This window comes from Diadema antillarum, unplaced genomic scaffold (genome assembly GCF_040938485.1).
Source record: "Diadema antillarum isolate AM-2024a unplaced genomic scaffold, OU_Dant_1.0 seq00000512_RagTag, whole genome shotgun sequence".
Taxonomy (NCBI): domain Eukaryota; kingdom Metazoa; phylum Echinodermata; class Echinoidea; order Diadematoida; family Diadematidae; genus Diadema; species Diadema antillarum.
In genome coordinates this window covers 1,732,992-1,758,406 of record NW_027271466.1, presented here as the reverse complement: position 1 = coordinate 1,758,406, position 25,415 = coordinate 1,732,992, and the positions used below count along the sequence as shown (strand labels likewise).

Sequence of the window (25,415 nt, the reverse complement as noted above, 5' to 3'; positions counted from 1 at the left end):
CTCTGACTCCTTTCTATTCAAAGATCCTTGAAGTAAAGATGCTTTCTAAAGTATTTCACTGATATGTCGAGTTCACAACTTTACACCACCTGCCACAAATAGTGGGAGACCAAATTACACAGTGTATCATCCACAAAAAGATTTTTGTGCGAGTGTCGTAGAGTACACTGTTCTTTGCATTCATAGCATTACTGCCTGTGAAGGGTCATGCTATGTCAACTAAATTCTGAAACAAACACAAACCACCAAGTAATCACATGTAAGACATCTTCAAGTACCATTACAACATGCAAGCTGGTTGGTATGGAAATGGGGAATGTCTGGGGATATCTGGTACATATCATTTAAAAAAAGATAAGGTGAATGGCTAAAACAATTACCACAACTCAAGAGAAATAACGAAATAAATGCACTGGGAAGGAGACAAGCCTGTAACCCCCACTTCATTGGCAATAAACAAAATATGAAAGTTGCAAAAGAGTCATGGCCTTACCTCAATCTACTGAAATTATGAACATACCATGTAGATATGTTATCATAGTCATATATACCACTTCCTCATGGATAACAGAAATAACTTCTTGCAAAACAGTCACAACTTATTTTAGATAAAAATTTCTGGCCATCCTTCCCCTCCCCCATTAAAACAAAGTTTTTGAGTTTTTCTTTGACATTATGCAGAGTCTAATGCATCTTCTAAAACTGTCAGGCTGATAGAGATTCCTAAGATTTGTCAGTGAAAGTCTTTAAAACCTTTTGTTCTCACAGCTTCTTGTTGTCACGGCTGCAGTGATTTTTAGTGCAAGCTAAGAATGTGTGTTGTTCAACATAAAAGTGACTTAGCAGTGCAGAAAGATAAACATAGAAACACAGAAATTATACTAAGTGTAAATTATAACTCATTTCTCAGACACAAAAAAGGCTTGATATACCTCAGCAAAAAAAAAAAAATATTATAATAAAATCTTCAAACTTGAGCAGCTAAACAGTAGTTCAACTTCACTTTTCATCAAGCAATAAACTGAAAAGTGAAAAGGTAGCAAATACAAACATTTGAAAGCTATAAAATTAAGACCCAAAATTCTTGTGAACCACTTTACATTCAGTCAGCAGTGAAAGTGAGCTGCTGAACTAACTGAATTGAAAAAAAAAATGAAATGTCCCCTCTCTTATCATACAATCATATCGCAAGAATTTCATGAGATTTAAGGATCTCACATATTTGCAGAAAAAAAATACACGGAACAGAAATAAAAAACAAAACAGATAAAAAAACACAGAGGCAAAACATAAAGTCTAAAGTAAAGATAATGCAGTTACGTATGATCAATTATAAAAAAGACTTTATGGAGACTATGTCTGTCAATTTATATGAGCTCTACTTTTTCATGGGAAGGCCACCATATTGTGAAACTGCTTGATACAACTATCCATGCAGAAATACTTGGAGGAACAATTCCATGGCCCTCTTGCATCAAACTAATCTATGGTGACTTTATAATAAATGGTAACTCCCATCAATGGTGGCCATCAGTGATTTTCTTGGCTTTGATTGGCTATGGAATATTGTTGCCATGGTAGCTATAATTTATTGCAGAGTTACCATTAATTGTAAAGTTACCGTAGAGTCATGCAACAAGGCCCTGGTGTGCAAAGGTTTACTGTATGCAATCGACACACAGCTTTGTTTTACAGGGCATAAAATAAAGTTAAATAATTCAAAATCTGTCATATCAAAGGTATGAATGTAAAATCCCAAATGAAATTAATAAACATAAATTCATTTGTAATCCCAATATGGCTTTATGCAATCAGTTGTAATGACATGAGTCATTGTGTCACAACACAACTATCATGCCTCAATTTCATACAGAGAAGCACTGAAGTACACTGCGTATATTAAAATCAGAAGGAAGAAGGGATGTAATACAAATCTGGTCCAATGTTATTACAGCAAACAGTGATATTTAAGAATGTTTCACACGGGTCTGAACACTTGAGCACAACATAAATATAATATGATAATAACATAAAAGTAAAAGGGGCAAATAACATAAATGAAAAGGGGACATGCCAAGGAATAATCACAAAAACATGATTAGTCACAGCGTGACGGGGAATGGGGAAAGCGTTTTCCCTGGTAATGCATCGTGTGGATGGCGTGCATACGCACAACTAAAACAACAGAAATCTGATGGAAATCACAAACAAAATGTCAGTCGCAAAAGTCATTTTCACGGCGGCATGCACATAGAAACGTATACATGCTGATGAAGTAGGTTAAACATACCGATCTCATTCACATCAGACGGATCATGGAATGCTGTTTATTTGAGAGTGTTAAATACACGCATCGAGGAGGAATAGCAGATAGCAGATGACATGTATTAGACAGTATGATCATTCAGAAAAACAATCAAACAAAAATGTTACGATTTGATATACTCTTTGGACTAGCATATGTCAAATTACGAGTGAGAAATGAAAGGATGGAAAGGTTAACAAGTAAAATAAACTATGTTTAGATGAAAATGAATCAAAGATACCATAGAGTTGGAGTATGTTTGTCATTTTAGTAGCAGAAACTTTCTTGCCATTCAGTAGAAAAGGACTACCATCTAAGAAAATGGCAACGAACTTCTTTTCTACCAAACAAGGAATAAATAACAGTAACAAAATGTTGAAAACAAAATCTGACATTATAAAAAAAAAATCTGACATTATAAAAAATACAATATTATGATGGCAAACTGTATATATTAAGTATTACAAATTTGTCTCTTATTTGATTTGTGAGGAACCCTTTGAGTGTGTCTAGATCAAAATATCACAAATGCCAAGTAAACTGGGCAGTGTACACTTTCATCATAACTATTTAAAAGAACATGAATGTGTATCACATTACAAATATATTACTAATACGTGGGGAAATAAAAACAACCAAACAGAAGAATTTAATACTGACGTGGCAAATTCTAGCAGCTTCTAGAATCAGTGATCTACAGCATGTACAGTTTTGTTGGTTCAATGGGCTGCATTTGGCCCTGGATCAAAGTGACTTTTGTGTGTTTCTCACACTTAAGGTGACAAAATGAAAATGTAAAGGACTTATTCACAAAAAACCTAAATATATCTAAACCTATCTAAATTCTATTACACAAGTGAAATTGCACTAGCACAACTCATATCTGCTATACAAACAATGAGATTTAGCACAAAATCGACTTGAAAAAAAATCTAAATATATCTAAACCTATCTAGATTCTATTACACAAGTGAAATTGCACTGGCACAACTCATTTCTGTTGTACAGACAATGAGATTTAGCACAGAATTGACTCTGTACTCTTGTTACTTTGCAGTACTATATGACAAACATATCATAAAATGCTTGCAATATGTGGTTATGGTCAAAATGGATATGAAAAGTGTCAAACAAAAACATGTCAGTTTGTTATTAACAATCATTCTCCCTTTAAATAGGTGTGGCTATGATTATAAGATGATGATGCTGAATATGCATATTAGTAATTGATATACACTGTATCTGCAGCTGCTGTAACCAGATAAATATGAGTAATGCATTCATGTGATAATTGCCACTGTGTATGCTTCACTTCATTTTTTTTTTCTTGCTTCATCTAATTCAAACTACAAACACTTTTCTGAATTCCAGTCAATGTTTACTGTCCACTCAAGGTCAAAGACCATTTACGGACTGTGCTCATGTCTGTAGCTTTGTTTGCAAAACAACAAATTCATGGCAAGATTTCCACAAATTGTATGACTGGAAAGCATGACAGCATGGCTGGTACGGATCCCACACACAAAGTTAATCCTGTGAGCCATGTTGCACAGAACGTTCATGAGAATTTACCCATAAACCCAGCAGTACCCTGCTGTAGCAATAGACAAAAAGCTGACAGGATTTTGAGCCATTGTCATGGTATCTGTTATCATTGCTATTAGTATGTAGCATAGTCAATATCTTATATAACAAAGCAATGTCAGTGGGAATCTATATCCTCTACATTTTTTATTCTCTCTCCCTCTCCCTCCCTCATATGAATTAGCTATTAAACAATCTTTATGGTTTGTCCCTAAACTGTAAACATGAAGAACGTAACATTATCTCATAAACCTTGATGTACCTGGTAATGGAATTCAGAAGAAAGAACGGAGAAGTAGCAAAACCATGTGATTTTGCCACACTCAAACTAGAAATTTAACAACTGTTTATAAATCCACTTTGATATCATAACTGCCTCTTGTCAAAATGACATAGTCTAAAAAGATGCAGAAATTATAATTCTTTTTTTAATCATGAAGTATATTCCTGTGCCATTTTTGAGTTGAACTAATGTGCTAAAATGCCTGGACACCTATTAAACACTTACATATCTAAAATTCAAAGTAAATTTTCTAAAAAGGTTTAACAGTTTATCTGGCTGCTGGGTCGCTTCCTATTTCTGTGGAATGATTTTGGAAATAAAGCAGAACAAACTATACAGCACTAGAAATCTAGAAGTCTAGTGAATCTAAGAAAACCAAACTGTTATCAATATTTGGTAACTTTATTAGGCTTCATTTCCTCTATCTATCTCTACCAGTCTTTCATCCATCCATCCATCTATCCATCCATCCATCCATCCATCTAAAAATAGTATTCATTCCTCCATCTATTCATCTATCCATCCATGGGCATCCATCTATCCATCCATCAAACATTCATCTATTCAGTCATCCATCCATCTCATAAAGTCTACTATTTGACTATTTGACTCTGCATCTCAAAATGTCATAAACCAATGAGCAAGATGGAGAGGGGGAAAGAAAAGAAAACTCACTCTGCTCAAAAGCTTTCTTCAGCTTCTGAATGTCTGCTGATGAACCTGATATTCTGTAGATACCCATCTCCTGAGTACCTACGTACAATTGACAGAAGAAAAGTGAAACATATCAAACACTGCAGTGGTTTATTACCAGGGATGCGCATGGGGGGGACCTCTGTGTCTTGGACAGTGTCACATAATACAAGCAAAATGTAGGCTGCAATGTCAGCAACTTAACAACCAATAGTAGCATCTCCAAGAGATATTGATTTTCACAAAACATTAATCTCAACTTGGAAAAGATTGGGGGAGGGGGGTGGGTGACTACCCTCTGATTTTGAGGCATGGGCCCTAGATTCATGTTTGTCTTATTTCCCCCCCCCCCCACAAATTTTACCTTTTTTTTATTTTAAACGGGAGTTCGATTAGCCTTATATTCTATATCGTATTTATGACATTCTTTTTCTTTTCATTTGGAACCCACAACACCTATTTCTAGGAATCATAAGACTTGAAGGGAGGGGAAACCCCCAGACACCTCACCTCTTTTGTCCACCTCCTCCAGACACATGGTGATGATGTTGGGGATGTCTTTGCCCTGCCGGCTAGCCAGGGTGCCCACGTGCACCCCAAACACACCCATCTTCTTCCGGGACTGCACCCGCTTGAGGGTCCGCTCCGAGGACTCGAAGCGGAGACTGACATCCACCTGGAGCTGTGGAGGGGAAGGGAACCAGGACCAATGATGAGAGGAAGGTACAGCAGGAGAGATAGATAAACAGATAGATAGATTGGTAGATGAATAGATTGGAGAGATATATAGATAGTTTGACAGATATACAGATAGAGAGATAGAAAGAGATAAAAATAGATAGACATAAAAATAAATGGATTGTTATGCACATAGATTGACAAATAAGTACAAAGATAGAGAATGAGAGATAGCAAAATAGATAATTTACAGAGAGAAAGAGAAGAAACAGAGGGGGAAAAGGTGAAAGAGAGAGAGAGGAGCAGGGACATGAGATAGGGGAAGGTAAGAAAATGAGCAGATTTATAGTGCCTCATCTACAATGTATGAGTTGGTGATAATTACATGTGGTATAATATTACACATAAACATTGAATTGTACAGATGATGAAGACAGTGATTTACCTTAGAAAGCAAACTCCTCATCACAACAAGGATCCAGACTAAATACACAATAAAACAACCACTCAGGGCACAAGGTGCTACAAAGACCCATCCACGTGCTAATGCCACTGATGATACATTAGCAAATCAGAATTCATGAAGCAAGTCTCTTCTATGCTAGTCTGTGAAGTCAATTAGAAATTTTGGATGTAATGCCAGAGACTGTATGCATCCCCTGGGTACTATAAGATGGTTCTCTGGTTCTGAGACAGTCCGTAATAGTTTCACTAATAGTTTCAAGACATTTCTATTCTCATCCTGAGTGATGCTGTCTTGCAAAGAGTCTATACACTTTCTGGTGATCCAAAGCTACACGCAGATCATCAAGGAGTATAGAGGTTGAGTGGGAAATGACACACCCTGGATGTAGTCTCGGGCAGAGTACTCTACATCACTACCATGATAGAGCATGGATCACATCATCAGTCGCTACCCATCGGTCCTCAGTCTTTCCTCTTGCTGTTGGATGCACTCAAGGTACAAACTCTACCACCTGTGAATCGACTCTCCTCCTCTCCTAATCCATCAAATCATCTCAGATCCCTGACTGGACTTCCAGCAGACACAGTCTCTATTTCCACTGCAGCACGGCAAAACGTTAGAGCCTAACCCTCTTAAATGTGTATAAGGAGTGACAAACTGAGCAGAATTCTTATCTACACCATGCATCACAGCAAAATCCTGTTTCCCACCTCCAGCACAGGGTATACTGTGGACCAGCTGAAGTATTCCTTCAAGCTTACCACAACAAATCGTATCAACTGAGCATGATGCTGCTGGCAGCAACACATTGTGTGTCCAATCCAGGATACAAGTATCTAACTGCTCAGAGCTTGAGCCCAAGCAGAGGCATGGGAACCACTACCACATAAACAGTTGACAAGAACAGACTCTTCTACATAAAAGACTGCATTTTAGACACAGCATTGATATTTTCAATACAGTTTATATTAACTCTAATCTCCTCCTGGGACTCCTTTAATGTACTGCACTACCAGATTAAACTGTAGTATTGTATCACAGTATAATCAAGTTAAAAACCTGTAATACATTCCCCCCCCCCCAAAAAAAAAAAAGAAAAAAGAAAGAAATAATGAACTTCTAAAAAACCTTGTCATGCTAATTGAAAACTGTTACACACAACATCCAATGTATCTATTACAACTGAAGATTAAGACTGGGATTAAGACTAGGATCCCACACTGTAAAAAGAAAGAAGCTGGTAATACTGTCTTTGCTTATCTAAGCTATGTCTTCCAGTATTGAGCAGAGGACCCCCACAAAACTTGGGCCCTGTTCTTTCTTTCTTTCTCCTTAGCCTAGATGCCTGCCTCTTTGTGTTCCTGTTTGAATGGGCCGGAGTCTAGCAAAAGCTAATATATGTAAGCTGAGGGTCCTGGAGGCCTTCAAAGTTTTCAGAGAGGAAGAAAGGGGATCCTGAGTCCCAGATGGTTGAAGTTCACCTTTAGTTCACACCAGTGCATGACATGGACATGATGCTGGATTCTCACAGGGAGTTTTAAAAGTTGCTAAAGTAAGCACTGTACTTCTCCTGTACTGGTATGCTCCTCTCAAAACTTACAAGTACAAGTTACAGGAGGCTCAGAGTTTAACTGAGGTTTGTCTACATCAGTTTATTTCTTCTGAATTTTGACGAGGAGTTGTCCAGTTTTAATGACTGAGTTGTCTCGTTAAACATGCATGGATACAAGGATGTGAAGACAGGCAACTTTAATGGCTACATGTCCTTGACACCATTTTTATGGCCACTGTGGGATGCCATATTGGATGACTTTGTGTCACTCAAACTGCAGTTTCCTCCCAAACACTTTTGTCCATGTCATTTGGACCAACTCTGTTCTTCTGAGTAAGGCATACACATATTGTGTAAATTTTCATCGAAGAGTGTTATTCAATACAGACTAGCAATCCTCACCATAGTGTGTGGTTTAAGTTTGAGAAGGTATGCTACTAGCAACCTCCGCGATGTGATTCAAGCTTAGCCCCAGCGGTCTATGCACGACCAATAAGTAACCAGGATGCCACGCACTGACCAATACGATCACTCCCTCGTTGCTAGGGGCGGAGTCTATCTGCCGCACTAAATCCAAATCTTCGAATGCGTTTCTGTTCCGTTGAAAGTCAGAAAATCATGGCTCAGAAAAGTGCTCATTTTTTTGCCTTTCCTTTGATTATTCAGCTTCAAAATTTCAGCAGATGATACACAAAACATCAGACTACAAAATTGAGTAAAAAAAAAATTAAATTCGATGGTTTTGATTGATTTTGATGCTCTGACTTCAAACTTGGTATTCTCGTCTCAGTTGTCAGCAACATATATATAGAATTGCACAAGATATATCAAAAGTGAAATCTGTGGTTTTGCCATCAAAACTGATGAAACGCAGCTCCATATTTAGCACCCCCTCCTCCCACCACTCAGTTTATCCCCCATCCTTCTTACCTGGTCCATCTGGACAGTGCACTCCCTGGGCTCTGCCCCCCTCAGGTCCTGCTTGAGGAGACTGATGGCACCCCTGTCATACATCTCATCCTCCAGCCCCCGGGTGTGGTCATAGCAGAGGATGCGGAGTGTCCGCGCCCCGTCCACATCAAGAGCAAATTCCTGTTGTGAGACAAAAAGTTTGAGAGAGGGCAGGTACTGTGAAAAATGTGTAGAGGTGAAAGCTGATGACAGATCTTAATTTTCCATTAAGTATTGTCTTGAGATAGTGTTCTGTTATGAGAAAAATTGTGAGAATGCAGTAGCCCTCTCCTATAAGCCTCACAATTTTTTTTCTGATAACGTTTGCTGAGATAAGACAATTATGAAAACTTTATCTAAATGCTTATGTGCTTTCTTTAAATGCTTTCAGAAAGGTGCTTTGGAATTACTGTATAGAGAGCTGTCAAATTTTCCAGAAGTTAAAATTATTAATGGTGATCATCTAATCATGAACATAAATCACATTTTGTACTATGCTTACATCAGGGTTGATCCAAATAGTTGTTCTAGTATCATCATAATACAAGGATTACCAAAGTGATCTAAAACATAACGCACACTATTCCTCTTGGTCATTTTTATGGTTTTATTGTGTGTAGTGGGAGAATTTTAACAGGGGGGATTTTTTTTTTTTTTTTTTTGGGGGGGGGGATGTATTTGGATTGTAGATGTAGGTGAGGCAGCTACAGCTTTCAAAACTATGCTCTGACTTCTTCATTGCATGAGTCATTTAAAATATGCAATCCTGAGGTGTGCAATCAACCCCAAGGGGAGCTGTGATTGGTGTACCTCGTTCCACTTTGGCTTGACAGTGTTTGACGTCTTCCTCGTCTTCGCCATCAGAGAGAAGATCCCGTACGCATCCGTCTCTAGGCAACAGTACACCTCTGAACAAATGAGGTCATGACAAATACATATAGCTAAAATTGAATTCATGCCTAGACTTTGTATAGCGTTATTCAACATAACTAAACTGGTACTTATTTTTTGGTTGTTGTCCCTAGCAAAGAAAAAATTCAGACGACAAAAAAAAAAGGAGCAAAAGTGAAAGATGCAGAAGAAAAACAAACAGTGTAAAAACAAACAAAAAAGATGCAGGCATTGAGAAGCGAGTGGATCAGAGTGAAAGTGAAAACTCTGTCAGCTATTCTTTTTAATTACACTGTACAAGTGTATGTCCATAATCCATCAACAAAGAACTACTTGTAATATTACACTAGATAAGTGTTAATTCAAAGTGACCAGAATATCAAGTCTTCAGTTTAGGTTTACATTTTTCAACATACGTACATATCTGGTGCCTCCAAGCGACTGAACACACTGTCAATCAGCAACTACGTTTTGGTAGCATGTTTAATTGGGTGATATACTTTTCTGTCCAAACAGCCATACATTACAGGAGGGGAAAAGGACAACGGTAGCTGACTTACGTGAGGGAACGGTCAGTCCTCTTGCCTCCTTCACAGTCACATACAACATTCCAGTCATGAGTTCATCGGCTGGTTGGAGAAAAGAGAGACAGCAATGATAATTCACGTCACCTTGGCTGTTCCTCCAGCCCTCAATTCTACAGGGAAATCTTTAGGAACATACTGGCAGACATACACACACACACACACACACACACACACACACACACACACACGCATGCACACACATGCACACACATGGATTGTATTTAAGTAGAATGATGATTATTTTTGTGTGGTTTGCTTTCATTCTGAACAACATGGCAACCATACACATTCAGTGAAATAAGTTTGATCAGCTGGTCAAAAAAAAAATAATGATAATAATGATAATAGGGTAAGCCTGGCTATAAAGAGATTTAAAAAAAATCATAGTATTCACTAAATCATACGCAAAGTGAATGAAGCTGAAGAGTTGATATCAAACCATTGGTAATGGTGCTACTCTGTCTCACAGTGGCATGGAAGCATTGTTTTTTCCATTTCTTTTTTTTTTCTTTTTTTTTGTTCATTGCACAACAATATGGTGGCTAACTATCCATGGGAAAATTTCCTCTGCTGACATCATGTTGCTAAATTATGGACACACTCTATGAACATCAACAGTTCATGACTTGAAGCATGCATTCTCAATGACAGACGATTTATTGCCAGGATATCAATCACAATATCAATCAGGTGCATAGGCCTGAAATTGGCACAACTAAGGTCATTTCTAGTTTTGTAATACGTACGTATGTTCATTTCCGCGTGGGGTTTTTTTTTCCTTTCTGTTTTAATTCTGTCTGGTCTTTCCAGAGCATGGCCATGTCAAACTTTTGACACACAGAGCTATATAAGGTAATCACCACCACATCAATCCAAAGATAGTGGGGTGAAAATGACATGTTGCAAAGGAAGCCGTCCTGCTGAATCACTCATTTTGACTTGGGACCTCTTTGCTTTCCTGCTGTCTTTATCAACCATGATGCAAGCGAGGGCCTCCCCCAGTGTTAAAGGGATGGTCTAGTTTTGGCTGAGACGGGGATTCAGACTTTAACTTTTTGTGAGACAATTACAAACCATTTATGAAATATGAAAGAGTATACAATTCTAAGAGAAATTCAAAGTTTATTTTAATGAAAATAGGTTTTGATATGGCTGAAATATCCAAAGGCAAAGTTAAACACAAGTGGTCCCAATAAAATGTGGGTCCCACCTTTTTAATAATAGGGGCCCCTTTGTTTTGGGATATCTCAGCCATGTCAAACCCAATTTTCATTGAATAAAATTTGAATTCTTCTCAGGATTGTATGCTCTTTCATATTTCGTAAGAGGTTACTAATCTCACAAAAAATTGGAAGCCTGAAGCCCCATCTCAACCAAAATTGTACCATCCCTTTAAGTACGACAGCATACCTGCACACGTCACAGTTGGGGTAATATTCTGCACTTTTATGGTATTAAAGCAGGAAAAAATATCCCCAAGATGCCCATTGTGGCTGTATCATCTTGGTCATGTGAAAAAGCTAATTCAGCATGACTACTTGGTACAGAAAATGTTGCCAATTCATTTTCTATAGGCATTTTCACATCAGCCCGATGTTTCGAAATAGCGCGCTATTTTCTGACCTGGGAATTAACCCGATCACGAAATAGCGCGCTATTTAATAATGTGAATACAAATTCAAATAGCGCGCTAATCTTATCGCTCTGATCGAGAAAATTTCTCCAGTCCAACTCGGGAAATTTCCGAAATAGCGGGATAATTTGCAAACTAGCACGCTATTTGATAATGTGAAATCACCCAAAGAAATTAGCACGATGCATCCCATCATGCCTAGCGTGTGTGATGGCGATCACACGGGTAATTTTTTTTTAAGCGCATGCTCTACTGGTATACTCGACACTGTTTGCGCATGCTCAGCTGTCGAATTAGCTCGAAAAAATCTTGGGCTAATTCTCTTCGGGCTGATGTGAATAGGAAATGAAATAGTGTGCTAATTTGCGATCACAAAATATCTCGAGCTTGGATTTTTATCGGGCTGATGTGAAAACGCCTATGGCCATTTCTCTGAACAAATGTGTCGCATTAGCCATTAGCCTGTCTCCTGGTATGCCTCACATATTCGACAATGGGAAGCATTTGACATCACAGCGCCCTCGCGTGGTGGAATCATCCCCACTCTTACAAAAACAATTTGGCATCCTACAGAAGAGTGCAGACTCTACAGCCACAGTTTATGGCGACACTAAACATGACACGCTAATTCTGACAGAAAATGTTCCCCTTCCTCTATAACCTAATGGTTTAATACAACTCATCATGGAAATCTGGTAACGATGAAAATGATGGTAAGGAATTTTTATACACCTAATCCCACCAAGTAGATGTACAGACTGTACCTGCACAAGAGCAACTCATGTATACCGCAGTGTACACTGAGTTTTCTGTTGTGGGAATTCTCTTATGTTTTTTATGGCCTTCTGCCAGTGGTAGTCAGCGAGAATGTCTGTGTCTACTCATAACAATTGCCGCAAACATCCTGGTCATCACCGCAAACGACTCTTCCATCTTCATGTGGGTGGTGGTGCGGTGGGGGGGGGGGGGGAGGGGAGGGAATATACTCTGACCTTTGTACTCTGATAAGTGAAGGGACCAACGGCCACAAAAATTAACAGGCCTATTATCTGGCAGTGTGTACGATAGTTATAGCTTCCCACTTGTTGTAAGCTACCTAGCCCATCACTGTGGGGATTTCTAATTCCATAGTCTCAGCACAGAGACCGCCAGGTACATTAAAGGGATCGTATAGTTTTGGTTGGGACCAAACATCAGGTTTCTGTCATTTTTCGGTAAGATGATGAGAAACCTCTTATAAAATATGAAAGAGCATGTCATTTCAAGAGGAATTAAACGTTTATTTGATGAGAATCGGTTTTGAAAAAAGAGCGATCCTAATAAAAGGTGGGACCCACCTTTTGTTACGATCGCTTTGTTTTACATTATTTTTGGCTGTTTCTGCCATTCCAAGACTGATTTCCATCAAATAAACTTTGAAGTCCTCTAAGCATGGTATGCTCTGCATTATTTCAAAAGTGGTTTCTTGGTATCTCACAAAAAGTTAAAAGCTCAATCCTTGTCTCAACCATTACTACACCATCCCTTTAACTGTATACTGTGGGTCAATGTATTAATGCACGCAAGGCAACACCAACACACAACACAGGATGGTCGTACAAGTAGCACTGCATATATACTCACTGTCTTTCAGCAGGACAGAGCTGATGTTGACGTACGAATCCCGACCCTGATTGAGAGAGAGAAAGAGTGTTGGGGATTAAACTCAAAATAGCAGGAAGGAAATAGGAAGGAAAGAGAGGAAAGTGGACACATCATTAGGCCAGGACCTCAAATTGGTCCTACCAGTGAGTGTTTGGTAGTAATCGCATCTTGTTGCTGGACTGCTTTAGTTCATTCTTTTTTTCTCTATCTCTTTGTTCCAAAGCTTTCAAACCAGAAAGAAGGTCGAAGAGCAATGAGCAGCACACACTGCATTAACGATTATTACTACTGTCAAAAATATATTACAGTGGGAACCAACAGGAATACAAAAACCTGTCAGAAATTACGACATTCTCAGGTTCATTGGTTTACTCCCCTCTTCCCACTCCACAGAAAAAGTAAGAATATATTTTGCCTGCATCATTCATGTACATGAATCTACTAAAGTGTAAAGGAGGTTCATTTGAGACTATACATACATACATAACTGACTAAAATCAAGTGCAGCACTTTCAAAAGAAAACGGAAACGAAACAGAAAAAAAATTTCTTACGAGGAAACTACCTGGCACTAGCAGATCATTAAAAAAAAAAATGGATGAAACATATTTTTGCATTTCCATAGATATAGATGGACACATTTCATTATTGCAAAATCTGAAAGACTTGTCTGCGACACTGTATACACTTAAATACATCAACATGGGTATAGATGAGTGCAGACAAATTATGGTAACATACTTAAAGAGGAAATAATCTGTCGTATGATTGCCTCATTTATGCTCAAGTACCTGTACTGTTTTCTAAACCACACTTGAACACATTTTATTAGGTTTTTATGTTATATATATGCAATAAAAGTATCAAGGCAAACCTTCCTACTCCTCATGGGTGAAGTCGACTAAGCTTTTATAACTCAATATTTATTCCGCATTCAAGTTGACTTAAAAAAGATAGAACATAAGAATAAAATCAGACAGAGCAGCAGAAGTTTCCATAAAATAAAGACCCCCCACAAAAGGATACAGCCAAGCCAATTCAAAGTGTCACATTTTCAAAAAGCAGTGATAACTAGGGCCATCACATGATACAAATTAGGTGAGGGGACAACAACATGATCTTACCAGTTCCTTGCACACAAATCTTTACTAAATTTCCTTTTTCCAACATTTTAGCCTTACTTTAAAACTTTAGTACAGGGAAGGTGGATATAGCTGCTAAAGAATTGTAAAATAATTTTATCTTACAATTTCATTTTACACCTATAAGAGTTACATGTACAAGTATATACAAGAGGACAATACCTTTACACTGCCCAATTTCCATGTTATTGGTAAATGATACATGTATCACTATTTTGAAAAACTGTGCTTTAACTGATTTTTCAAAACCATCTTATTTCATGTCCAATTTTCATACACGTTCTACCTTCTCACCTGTCTAAGTTGACTTTAGTTTTCTACGTTTTCTTTAGTTTTCGCTCATCAGACTTCAATTACTATACTGCTGCTTTAAATTTACCACCTGAATGGCAAGACGTGTTCGAAACTAGACTGGTGATATCCATCTTAAAATAAAATTTGTCACAAGATCACAGGTGTGCTTTATGGTTCACTGAGTATCTATGATTCTTTCTTTTCTATTCATGTAGACGTCATAGCATTGAATATGAAACTGTGCTAGGAGTGAGGGATATTCATGTCATTAGCAAACAAACCATATAAATATATATGAGCACATAAACAGATGAAACAAACATCAGAAACTCAAATACATAACACGGTACAGAGAGAGGCAGTTTGACGACTTGATACTTCTGTGTCAAATATGTTTGAGAGTATGAGGGGGGAATCCCAGTTGGGGAGACTCAAAATTTCATGTTTGTTCTGCAGCCAGGCAATTAGCACTTCTCTTGCAAACTAAAACATTCAAGTAATCAAGACTAATTTCAATCACCTTTCATAAACTATATCAAGAATGAAATGTGACTACATGAGCTCTCTTCAAGTATTTGGGTGTGGTGTTATTTGTCACACTTGTTAATCTGCAACTTGATTACGTGACAATATATGTTTCTGTCTCACATCTGGTTTTGGTCTCCTTTATATTTTTGTTTTTCAACAAAAAAAAATCCCCCAAAACACACAATTAAAAAAGCCAGAAATAAGGAAGACAGAAAGAGGTAATCCAAAGACTGTTGGCAGGTGTGCTGTATTTGTATTCTAAAAACTATATTGCTCATAATTGTTTCTTTACATGCAATCATATTATCTCTATCTCAATAATCTGTACAAAATAAGGATTAGTCCTCAGTGAATCAAGCTATTCATTTTCATGTGAAAAATCTTGGGAATTGCTTCTACTTCCATTAAACAATTAAAAATCACTAGGCAAAATCTTGCAAAGACAAAGTATAGTACAGTTTAACTCATTGAGGATGGACTGATTTTGCTACAACACGCATTTCCCATAGACACCTGCCCGAGTATACTCGGGACTCGTCCTCAACGGGTTAAGGAAAATACCCATCTATATTGCAAAATGACATTTTAGTGTCCATATGATATGAAAGAATAAACTGCAGGACTTTCAAGTTTACTTCAGAACACAGAAGTAAATCGAAAAATGCTTTGGAAATGAGGGATACATCCCTTGAATGAGCTCAGAAATCAAAAGAGCTGCTTTTCCAGTCGTTTTTCTGTCCCCCAACCAATGAGTAGTGTGGCATTGAGAATCGAGAACAAAACACTGAAGACCCGAAACTATTAGTCGCCAATTTCATTTTGCTCACCCGAGGTCATATCTAGCAAGTTTCGGTTGCTGTTCATGCAGCACAACTACAGTTTGTGTGCCTTTACATTCATATCTGTGACTGTTTTTTTCTCACAAACAGTGGAGATAAGTTTCGCACACCACAGCTCTATTAAGCCCCATCATTATTTTTTCTGAACCCACTTGTACAGAATACAAAACAAAACTTTTTAAATCATGGTCTAAAAAGGGTTAGTCATAATATGCTTGTCTGGAATTTTTCCTTTAAGAAGATGACCAAACACCCTAACCCAACATATAAAAACCCAACAAACAACACACAAAGAGAAGACCTGGTAATTAATTGACCAATAATGAACACCTGGTCAGAACCGCCGATTGTTTCTATCTCCCAATGGGACGGTTTTGCCCAAATTAATATCTTCCGCAGGATGCGGTGCGATCGCATTTAGAACACCTGTTGATGCTCTCAGAGCTATTACAGGTTCTGGGGAGCGGCATATAGATTAGGCAGTCTGGGTCTGTGTCCATGTGTGTGTGCGTGTGTGTGTGTGAGCGATCATGTACTGCGTGCTACGTAGATTCTAGCAAGTAAAGGATAGTCTTGCTCACAGCCAGTGTGCGCATTGGTTGTTGGTTGATGTTTTAACATCACAACAGAAAAAACAAACAAACAAACAAACACACCAACAAAAATGAGCATGATCACACAGTTTCACCCACTACCCTAAAATACAAGCTTGGGTAGATATTTGCTGATGCTATACCACACTTCGTCTCCATTACAGTTTGTCTCTATTTTTTGACATGCCATAGACAACTTTCGCATAGTACGTCTCTGTTCTTCATCTTTAAGTCAGACGCATGCTTGAATATGCACATGCAAATCAAATGTTTACCCGTCTCGTTTTTGGGATGAGCTTGCTGATGTGGTAGGGGGTGATAGAGGGCGTCATCCGGCACTCCCTCTTGGCGTTCAAGATGGCCTCCTTCCAGTCAGACCTCTCGTAGTCTGATGACATCAGGAGAGTGTATGTCTAGAGACAGAGAGACAGAGAGACAGACAGAGAGAACAGCGAGAAAGAGAGAAGATGGGTAAGAATCAAATTATGCATGAATTATATCTTTCCCATGCAAGTGAACACCAAATTTCAAAAAGGGATTTAAAAAAAAATAGAGGGGGGGGGGGCAGGGTTCCTATCTCTTAACGTTAAAGGGGATGCTTACCCAGAGAGAAAACTGCTTTTGGAATTAAGGCAGTTGCAACAAAGCATAATCAAGCAAAATCTGAGCAAAAGGCAAATTCAAATACAGTACTGCTACCTAAAAAACAAGAAATTAATATCATTTTGATTGGTAGTAGATCATCAAACATTCAAGTCTATGGTCATCTATAGCAAGCCATTTTGTTCACATGAATATATCCTCTCTCACAGAGTATACAACCTCATTTGCTGTATACAGAAGGAGAAATTGAAAGGGTCACAATTTTGGTAAACAGCTTTCTTCCATGTTATGTTCTCGGATGCCACTTCTATGATAATGCTAAAGGCAGCACACATGACTTGCTCAGACAGGGAGAGGGGGTAGGCATGAGGTGTATAAAGCCCAAAGCTGGATTTACAGGAATAGGATTTCTTTCTTTATCTCATATGGGTATGACAGCAGCTGCGTGAAAAAAATGTCTATAAAAATAGAGGGAAAATAGGTGATCTTCCGCCATCGCTCAAATGTCGACTTGCTGATCAGAGGAGGAAACCCCACAAAAAACGGACTGGCAGGGTTCGGAGAAATGTTGGGGTTTTTTTTATCATTTGCTAATCTCAAGTCAGGGTTTACAAGAAGGGGATGTGGAAGCTAAAACCAGCTGGATAAGGCTTGGTGTCACGAGAGGAAATGGAGCATCAAGACTCACGGGTGTAACTGGCTCAAAGGAGGCAAGAATTAATGTTTGATACACAAACAGAAGCACTGGTTTGAAATTGACATGGTGCAAGGCGCAGTGATCTTTAAGATGAGACTACTGACAGATATCAAGAATCAGCTTTATCAACAAAATCTCACTGGCAGAGCTTAATAAAAGTATATGGTCTCTTCTTGGTAAGGGATGATTTCAAGCACCAAACTGCATAATTCCTGCAGGCATCAAAGGTCCTGCAAAAATGATCCACGAATATCTTAAGCTACCGGCAAAAACTAGAATGTGACAAGCACACACTCACCGCAAGTCTGAATATATTAAATAAGCGAGTTTGAAAATCTAATCTGTATAAACCCCATAAATCTTCATCATTTTGCTTTGCGGTTTTCCTTTTTTTCTCTCTCTCTCTCGGAAATAACGGAAGAGTGTTTACATGCTGGAAATATTACTGCCACATCTTGTCAATTCTAAGAAGAGAACACTCAGGATCGTTGAGATGATGATTAAAGACATTGTTCTCACGTGAGTTGCCAGAACAGTAACACAGCGACAGTTCACTAATCATTAACAGGGCTAACAAACAGCAGTTATTGAATGTGACATTTATGAGATACCTGGCAACACATTGGATGTTCTGCATGCATTATGCTTATTATACCCAGGCGTAAATGCCACTTCACAATTCATCAGTGTGCAATCTTTTTGTTTCTATTAGTAACAATTCAATACCTTGACATCATGGAAAACTGAGATAAAAGATATGTTGGTCAATGAAAATTTATATTACTTGAACATCTGGGGGCATTTCATGAAGTATTTTGTCTGACGAATTTGTTGGACAAATTTGCTCTCAGCCAATCAGATGCAAGGATTTCTGTAGCATGTGTGTAATACTGTAAAAGTGGAAATTTTCGCGCATTTCGTGCAACCCGAAACTAGCGCGAAAATAAAAGCATGCAAATATTTTTGTTTGCCATATGTTCCAGAAGTTGATGCCTTGATTCCGCGGAATTAAAAACATGCGAAACTCTTCTTACCCCGCTGAGCGCGAAAAATTAGTCACATGAAAATATCCACTTTTACAGTAGTTTGTCAGAAAAAAAAAAGATATATGACAAACCACTTCATGATATGCCCCCCAGAGCTCACAAGTCATGCCGAGTACGAAATGCTTGTTGGGAGCAGTAGCAAGATCAAAGTCAAATATCATTGAAGATCTTAGTAAAATTAGACAAAAAGTCAGAAACTTTGGCCTCTTTGACTATCAGTATATTGCACAAATGATGACTGACAGGGGAGGGCAACATACAGAATGTTCTCTGCTCTTTAACCAATTATGTCTATTGAGTCACTGATTTCACTTATTTCCCCACAAAAATAAAAACAATTAAAAAAAATTCTCTTTGTGGAGAGTTCTTCATCAATAATAATGGCCTTAAGTAGCAAAGCATCATGGGAAATATTGTTCGGTAATAAGATTCTGTGTCACTGAACCGATGAGTCATCGGGACTTGGAGATGCCATCACAGCTGGGGAAAATCTTCGACACGATATCCCAGATCCAACTTTAGATAGAAAGTTTCTAGACAGCAGTCAACAAAAGCATTGAGTGGGAAGAAAAGGGGGAGTGTCTTAGGGCTGAAAGTGACTAATCAACCAGATCATCTGCATATTCAAAATTCATTAACACCACACTTGATAGAGGCTGCTACACTAACTAGCCAGCTTACCTGAGCTTGCCAAACATAACAACAACCAATGTTAAACAAACCGGATTTAAAGTACTAATATAAAGGCATTTAGTAGGAAAAGGTATGTGTAAATAGAATAGCTTGTTTCAACATCCTAAAAAAGGAATATCCGTTAATCTGAACTTGCTAATTAATCAGGCTATTGTGGCTGAAGTTGATGACTCACAAGTTAAACGTGCCAAATCATAATTCTATTTATGGCCATAACGTAACAATGCAAGTACGGTATTCACACATTTTATCGCACTTTTCTCAGAGACACTGGTTTGGAGATGACGTCAGCCCACGAACGAAATCAAAACAATGAAAGCAAAATGGAGAGAAATCCAAGGAAAATCTTCACTGCATTTTCCTTTATGACCCATCTCATTACCAATGGTGAGCTGTTAGCTCACAATGTTAATGACACTCAAGAGATTATGACCCCCAGAGGGTTAATTTACAATCTGAAACATCCTGTTCTGATACGGAATATTGTCTTCAGACTGTATCGTGATGCAAATATTGCAAGAGAGGGAGAGATAGAAAAGAAGGAAAATCATTAGTCTGATGGGTGGGAGATGCTTCCTAGAACTACAAAGAAGGAACGTAAGTCAATGAGTAGAATCTTCTGATGCTTGTAACACATCATTCGCATGTACGTAACATGAGTGCAGGTAATATTCAAACAGAAGAATTCTTTTTAGACCCCAAAAAGCTATCAATCCATTAACAGAATATATTTTGTGATATATAAACAAATCAATTAATCCTATCATGATCAACACTTTTGGCAGTTTTGTGCATACAAGGGCAACGTAATGCATCATGCCTTTTTCTTTTAATCCTGTTTTTGATGAATTTGGCAAGTCCACACACTTAATAATACCTTGGAAATGTTTAACAACATTGACTTCAGTATGGGAATCTAGCCATTTTCTTTGAAGTGAGCTTTCCCAAACCCAAAGAACCAGGAATTCATGAGTATGAATGGGGGATTTACCACAAGCATTTTAATACTGCAAAGAAAGCTACTGCTGTATTCACTGCAGAGAGAACTTTCAACAATGGTTCCCACAGATTTCAGCCCACACAATAATAGAGATCTCTGGATATACCGACATGCTGGGCTGGTCGTTTCACTTGAGGGCAATCAGTCCTGATTATTCTTTAAGGTAGCCAAAACTAAGGGGGATTCTACGCTAAAAGTACAGTTATAGCCTGATGAAGGATACTTGAGTTATTACAAACTCTGGAAATTCTGAATATAATTACTTAATCAGTGAAAAACTGACTTAAAAAGATGGCCAATTCTGAGTGATTACGATATCAGTGTGTAATTTCCATTATGATTGACAGAGATAGGCTTACATGTGTTGTTTGATAGTATGCATGGTGATTCTTATGAGGAATAGAAGGTTTGTGGTGACACCTTGCGTATGTAGCCCTGAAAAGGACTGTTGTTTTTTGTTTTATTTGTATCGTGTTTTGAGATTTGTTTGTTTTATCTTTTATTTGCCAGATTTTTTTTCTGTTGATTCAAAACAAAAATTTTCACTTAAGTGCACAGTGTGTGTCGTCTGTTTGGTTTGTTAGAATTTGTCACATACACTGACACTCTGCCGTAATATAGCCCTTTTTTTACTTGTAAAAGGGGAAGGTTTGCCTAACATTGCTTGCAGATAATTTGACAATCTTTTCAAAAGATACATTAAAGCATTAGAGACATTAAGTGATTAACTGCATGTAGCACACCCCCATTGACGGTATTATGGGAATTGCCTAAGATTTGTGATGTTACAATTACATAATGATATAAACCAAATGAGGAAAGTTATCTCAAAAATCTTTATTTTTCATGAAAACTGAACACTCCCCTTGACATGTCACTGACACACATTACGGCAAATATCATTCTCTCTGCATTCTGGAAAAGTTCCGTCACATGCTTTTTTTTAATGTCCTTGAAAAATGAACCTTTGTCAAGTTTCCTCTCAGATTTTCTTAATACCACCGGGACCTACCAGTGTGATGACTTCACAAATTGTTGAAGACTTCCAATCAAGAGTGAGCAGCACGCTAAATTACCAAACACTATCACATTCAACAACTTAAATAATTGTTACTGTTGTTGTTGTTGTTGTTGTTACGTTTTCCACACACTTTCACAGCATGTTTTATTGATTCTTCTGCACTGGGTTTCAGGGTGAATTCAGCTGTATCCACAGATATGTTGCAATGTTGGTGAAACCTCTCTTTTAAAGGGCCAGGCCAAGGGCACATTAAAAGTATTGAAGCAATTGATTAAGGAAGGAATGTCCATAAGTTGTTCTCATTGCATTAACCCTGTATACTAGTACTCCCAGACACTTTGCTTCTCTCGCCAAGCTTTTGCATTAGCATTCAGTAATACTGCCAAACATGACCTAACTAGAGAGCACTCTGAGAGCGTAGACCTCAGCCAAGCATGCAGCTCATTTCCACCACTGATCTTGTTTTTCCATAGAAATATCAGTGATTTCCACCCATACGTACAAAGCCGCCCGATTTCCCAAGGCTTTGTTACGTCATAAACCCTCAGCTGCACGGCGCACCTCGCCCTAGCAGAAACTAGAGCACGCACTTTAGTGCGCGCATGCAAACCTCAAATACGTGCAGCCTGAACTCCCAAGTTCATTGACCCTACCTGCCAAAACATCAAAAATCCTTCATAAATTCCCCCAAAATTCTCAGATAACTACCAAAAGTTAATCGTTTGTTACTTGTGTCATTTTCAACCTTTCCTGCAAGTTTCATCCCAATCCGTTGACTACTTTTTGAGTTATTTTGCACAAACTAACTAACTAACTAACTAACTAACTAACTAACTAACAAACCAAAGGTAATGAAAACATAACCTCCTCCCTTGGCGGAGGTAATTAGTCAGAAAGTTTTAACAGCAAGTGCACTCAGAGTGTATGATAGCAATATGGTTCAGTCCAACTAGAAGGCCATGGTGACACAATGGGGACTAAAGAAATGAGGTAATCTCTATTCATTGAAAATTAGTTTCCAGACATCTGTACAAATGAGCACAGAGAACATTCTAGCTTGTGTGCCAATCAGCAAACATACACTGTAGCATATTAACGGGTTAAACACGTTGAGCACACAATCTGGATTGTGAAATCAGGAAAACAAAAGCGTATGACTTGCCAACGACCAATTACGACAAAAGCAATCACGAAGGACAAAGGTAATGGACTGTATAAGTAGGATAAGTTTCGATCATTATTTAAAAAGATATTCTTAATGGCTACGTCTTCATTCAGTGCTTAGCAGTTTGTCCCTTGATAACACTACGGCAATCAATTTGTCTAATGACTGGAAATGGCATTGAATGACGCCTTGTTTCACATAACGTAGAAGATTTACAACAATAGTTATTGACAATGCCAAATGAATGGTCTTAGGGCAATCAATAGGACTTATACTTTAACAATCTTAAATGATGTTTTGCTTCACTTGATATATAGGAAGCTTACAAAAGTATATGTTTGTTTCTTTGTTTGCTGTGCTAGGAAAAGTTCTCTCCCCCCCCCCCCCCCAAATTTGCACTACAGAGTATTAAACACTGCATACACAGTGAGCAGGTTCATCGCTGTATGCTGTGATACAGACCCAGATGAAAACCACATCCACCTGCTTCTTACGAAAGCAGACTTACACTGGTACCATTAACATCCAAAAATTGTTTCAGTCACGGAGAAACTTGTGCTAAAAATACTGCTGCTCAGAGCTCACAAAAGGTTCGCTGGAAGAGCAGGTGACGATTACTGCCTTCCTGATAGTCCCAAGAACTCAACTGAATCCAAAGAAAAACTGCAACATGCACACACACACACACACACCAAAAAAGGCACAAGAGCTAGTTGCCATGGCTACAAGATGATATCCTTACCTTCCCGGTGTGGTGGTACAGATGGAACGGCAGCTTGGGGGACTCAAGCACATAGGTAACTTCCTGTATGCAGCATGAAATAAGAAAAATAAAAAGATTGAAGAATGAGATTGGAAGGCAAGACAGAAACTCTACAACGACTCAAGATAGATTCCTTCATAGGTGGGGTGAATAAAAGGTAACAAATGCATGGTATGTAGGCATATGCCTCTTTTTGAAATATCCTCAGCTTAGATATCAATGATTATCAATTTGACATTAGGATAGTGCCACCAATTATGATATAAAAGACCTAAAAAATAATTTTTCATGAGTTTCAGAAATTTGTTCCATCCCAAACAGTTCGTTTCTCCATTGAAAGTATTAAAGAAGCTATTTATAGGCTAGACTTTTTGCCTCCATACATTTTAAGAAAGGATTTTTCCCAAACATTTTGGGCACCTGTCACACATTTTCATGCATCATTCAATAATGAAACATCACACACAGAGAAACATGGCTGTGAATTTTGAAGTCAATGAGATTGACTTAAAAGAGCTAGCTTATCTCCTGGACTTCTACTACACTTCAAACAAACAAAAATAACAGACAGTCATCAATATGTAACAATACCATCATGAAATGTACAAGACTATTGCACAATTTGGGACTGACTTGTAATGGAGCAGTCAAATTTGCACACAACTACACATCAACTTCAAGGTTTCATAATAAGTATGGTGATCACAATAGTTTGCAAATTTGTTAAAGATCTAAACTGAATCCTATGAATAGAATGCTGATCAAAATTGGCCCCCATCAGCAATAACAGAGTTGTAGCGACCCTCATAGACAGGGCACACTTCTCCCTGCCTTTGGAAAGTGTGAAAAGAAGTGAGACGAGGATAGACAAGTGGAGATTTTTCTCTTCAAGAACACGTTATAATTTCAGCTCCATCATTTTCTGTATACAATTCTCTGGATCAATATGAAACATATGATACATAACTACTAGAATTGGATGACTTTGGGCAATATGATCATTTTGAGAATATAGTATAGCCCCTACCTTACCAGCATCCATTCTTACCCCTTTCCCTATATCCAATCCCAAAAGATGCCAAAAAAAAATATAACATAACATTAAATCGTGAAGTTTAAAATAGGAGTACATATGTATCATTCTATTTCTAGCATTAGACACGCAAGCACATGGAGACATTAGCTTGTCTGTGCCTCAGCCTAAAATAGGTCTCTACTTGTCAACAAAAATTACAAGACAACACATACCATGACATATCATTTCTCAAAAGTCTCCTCCCCCCCCCCAAAAAAAAACAACAACAACAACAACACACACATTCAAGCAATACAACAGACAGGCATGTACACCTCAGACAAAAATCTGGATCCTTCTGTATACCTCTCAAAACATAAATTTGTTTGATTTGAATTACACATGGTGCGTGCACATCACTCTAAACCAACCCTTGTCTCTTCTGCTCTCCTAGAGAGAAAATAAACAGAAACACAGACACACAGACACACAGACAGACAGACAGACAGACAGACAGACACACACACACACACACACACACACACACACACACACCCACACACACACACACACTAAAATACAATCTAACAATCACTATCATATAGTAGATAACACATACATGAATCTATTTCCCCCATTGAGACATCCAAACACATGCCCAATCAGTGCAGGTGTGGATAGGGCAAAAATAGACCCTGTTCTAGTAACCCCATCTCCCCAGCACAGATATAGACAGAGACTGAAAAGGGG

At 38.1% G+C, this 25,415-nt stretch overlaps 1 protein-coding gene across 1 annotated transcript in view; it reads right to left on the bottom strand.

Annotated features, from left to right (window-relative positions):
* LOC139734194 (active breakpoint cluster region-related protein-like) overlaps positions 1-25,415 on the bottom strand; it is a 126,737-nt gene that overhangs the window by 3,287 nt on the left and 98,035 nt on the right. Inside the window, exons 12-20 of the mRNA XM_071644999.1 lie at positions 23,630-23,692; positions 16,938-17,075; positions 13,247-13,292; positions 9,964-10,032; positions 9,323-9,420; positions 8,492-8,653; positions 5,376-5,547; positions 4,848-4,925; positions 2,291-2,323 (exon numbers count right to left, since the gene is read on the bottom strand). Of these exons, the coding sequence (XP_071501100.1) occupies positions 2,291-2,323; positions 4,848-4,925; positions 5,376-5,547; positions 8,492-8,653; positions 9,323-9,420; positions 9,964-10,032; positions 13,247-13,292; positions 16,938-17,075; positions 23,630-23,692 (859 nt within the window). The remainder of the gene's footprint in view (positions 1-2,290; positions 2,324-4,847; positions 4,926-5,375; positions 5,548-8,491; positions 8,654-9,322; positions 9,421-9,963; positions 10,033-13,246; positions 13,293-16,937; positions 17,076-23,629; positions 23,693-25,415) is intronic.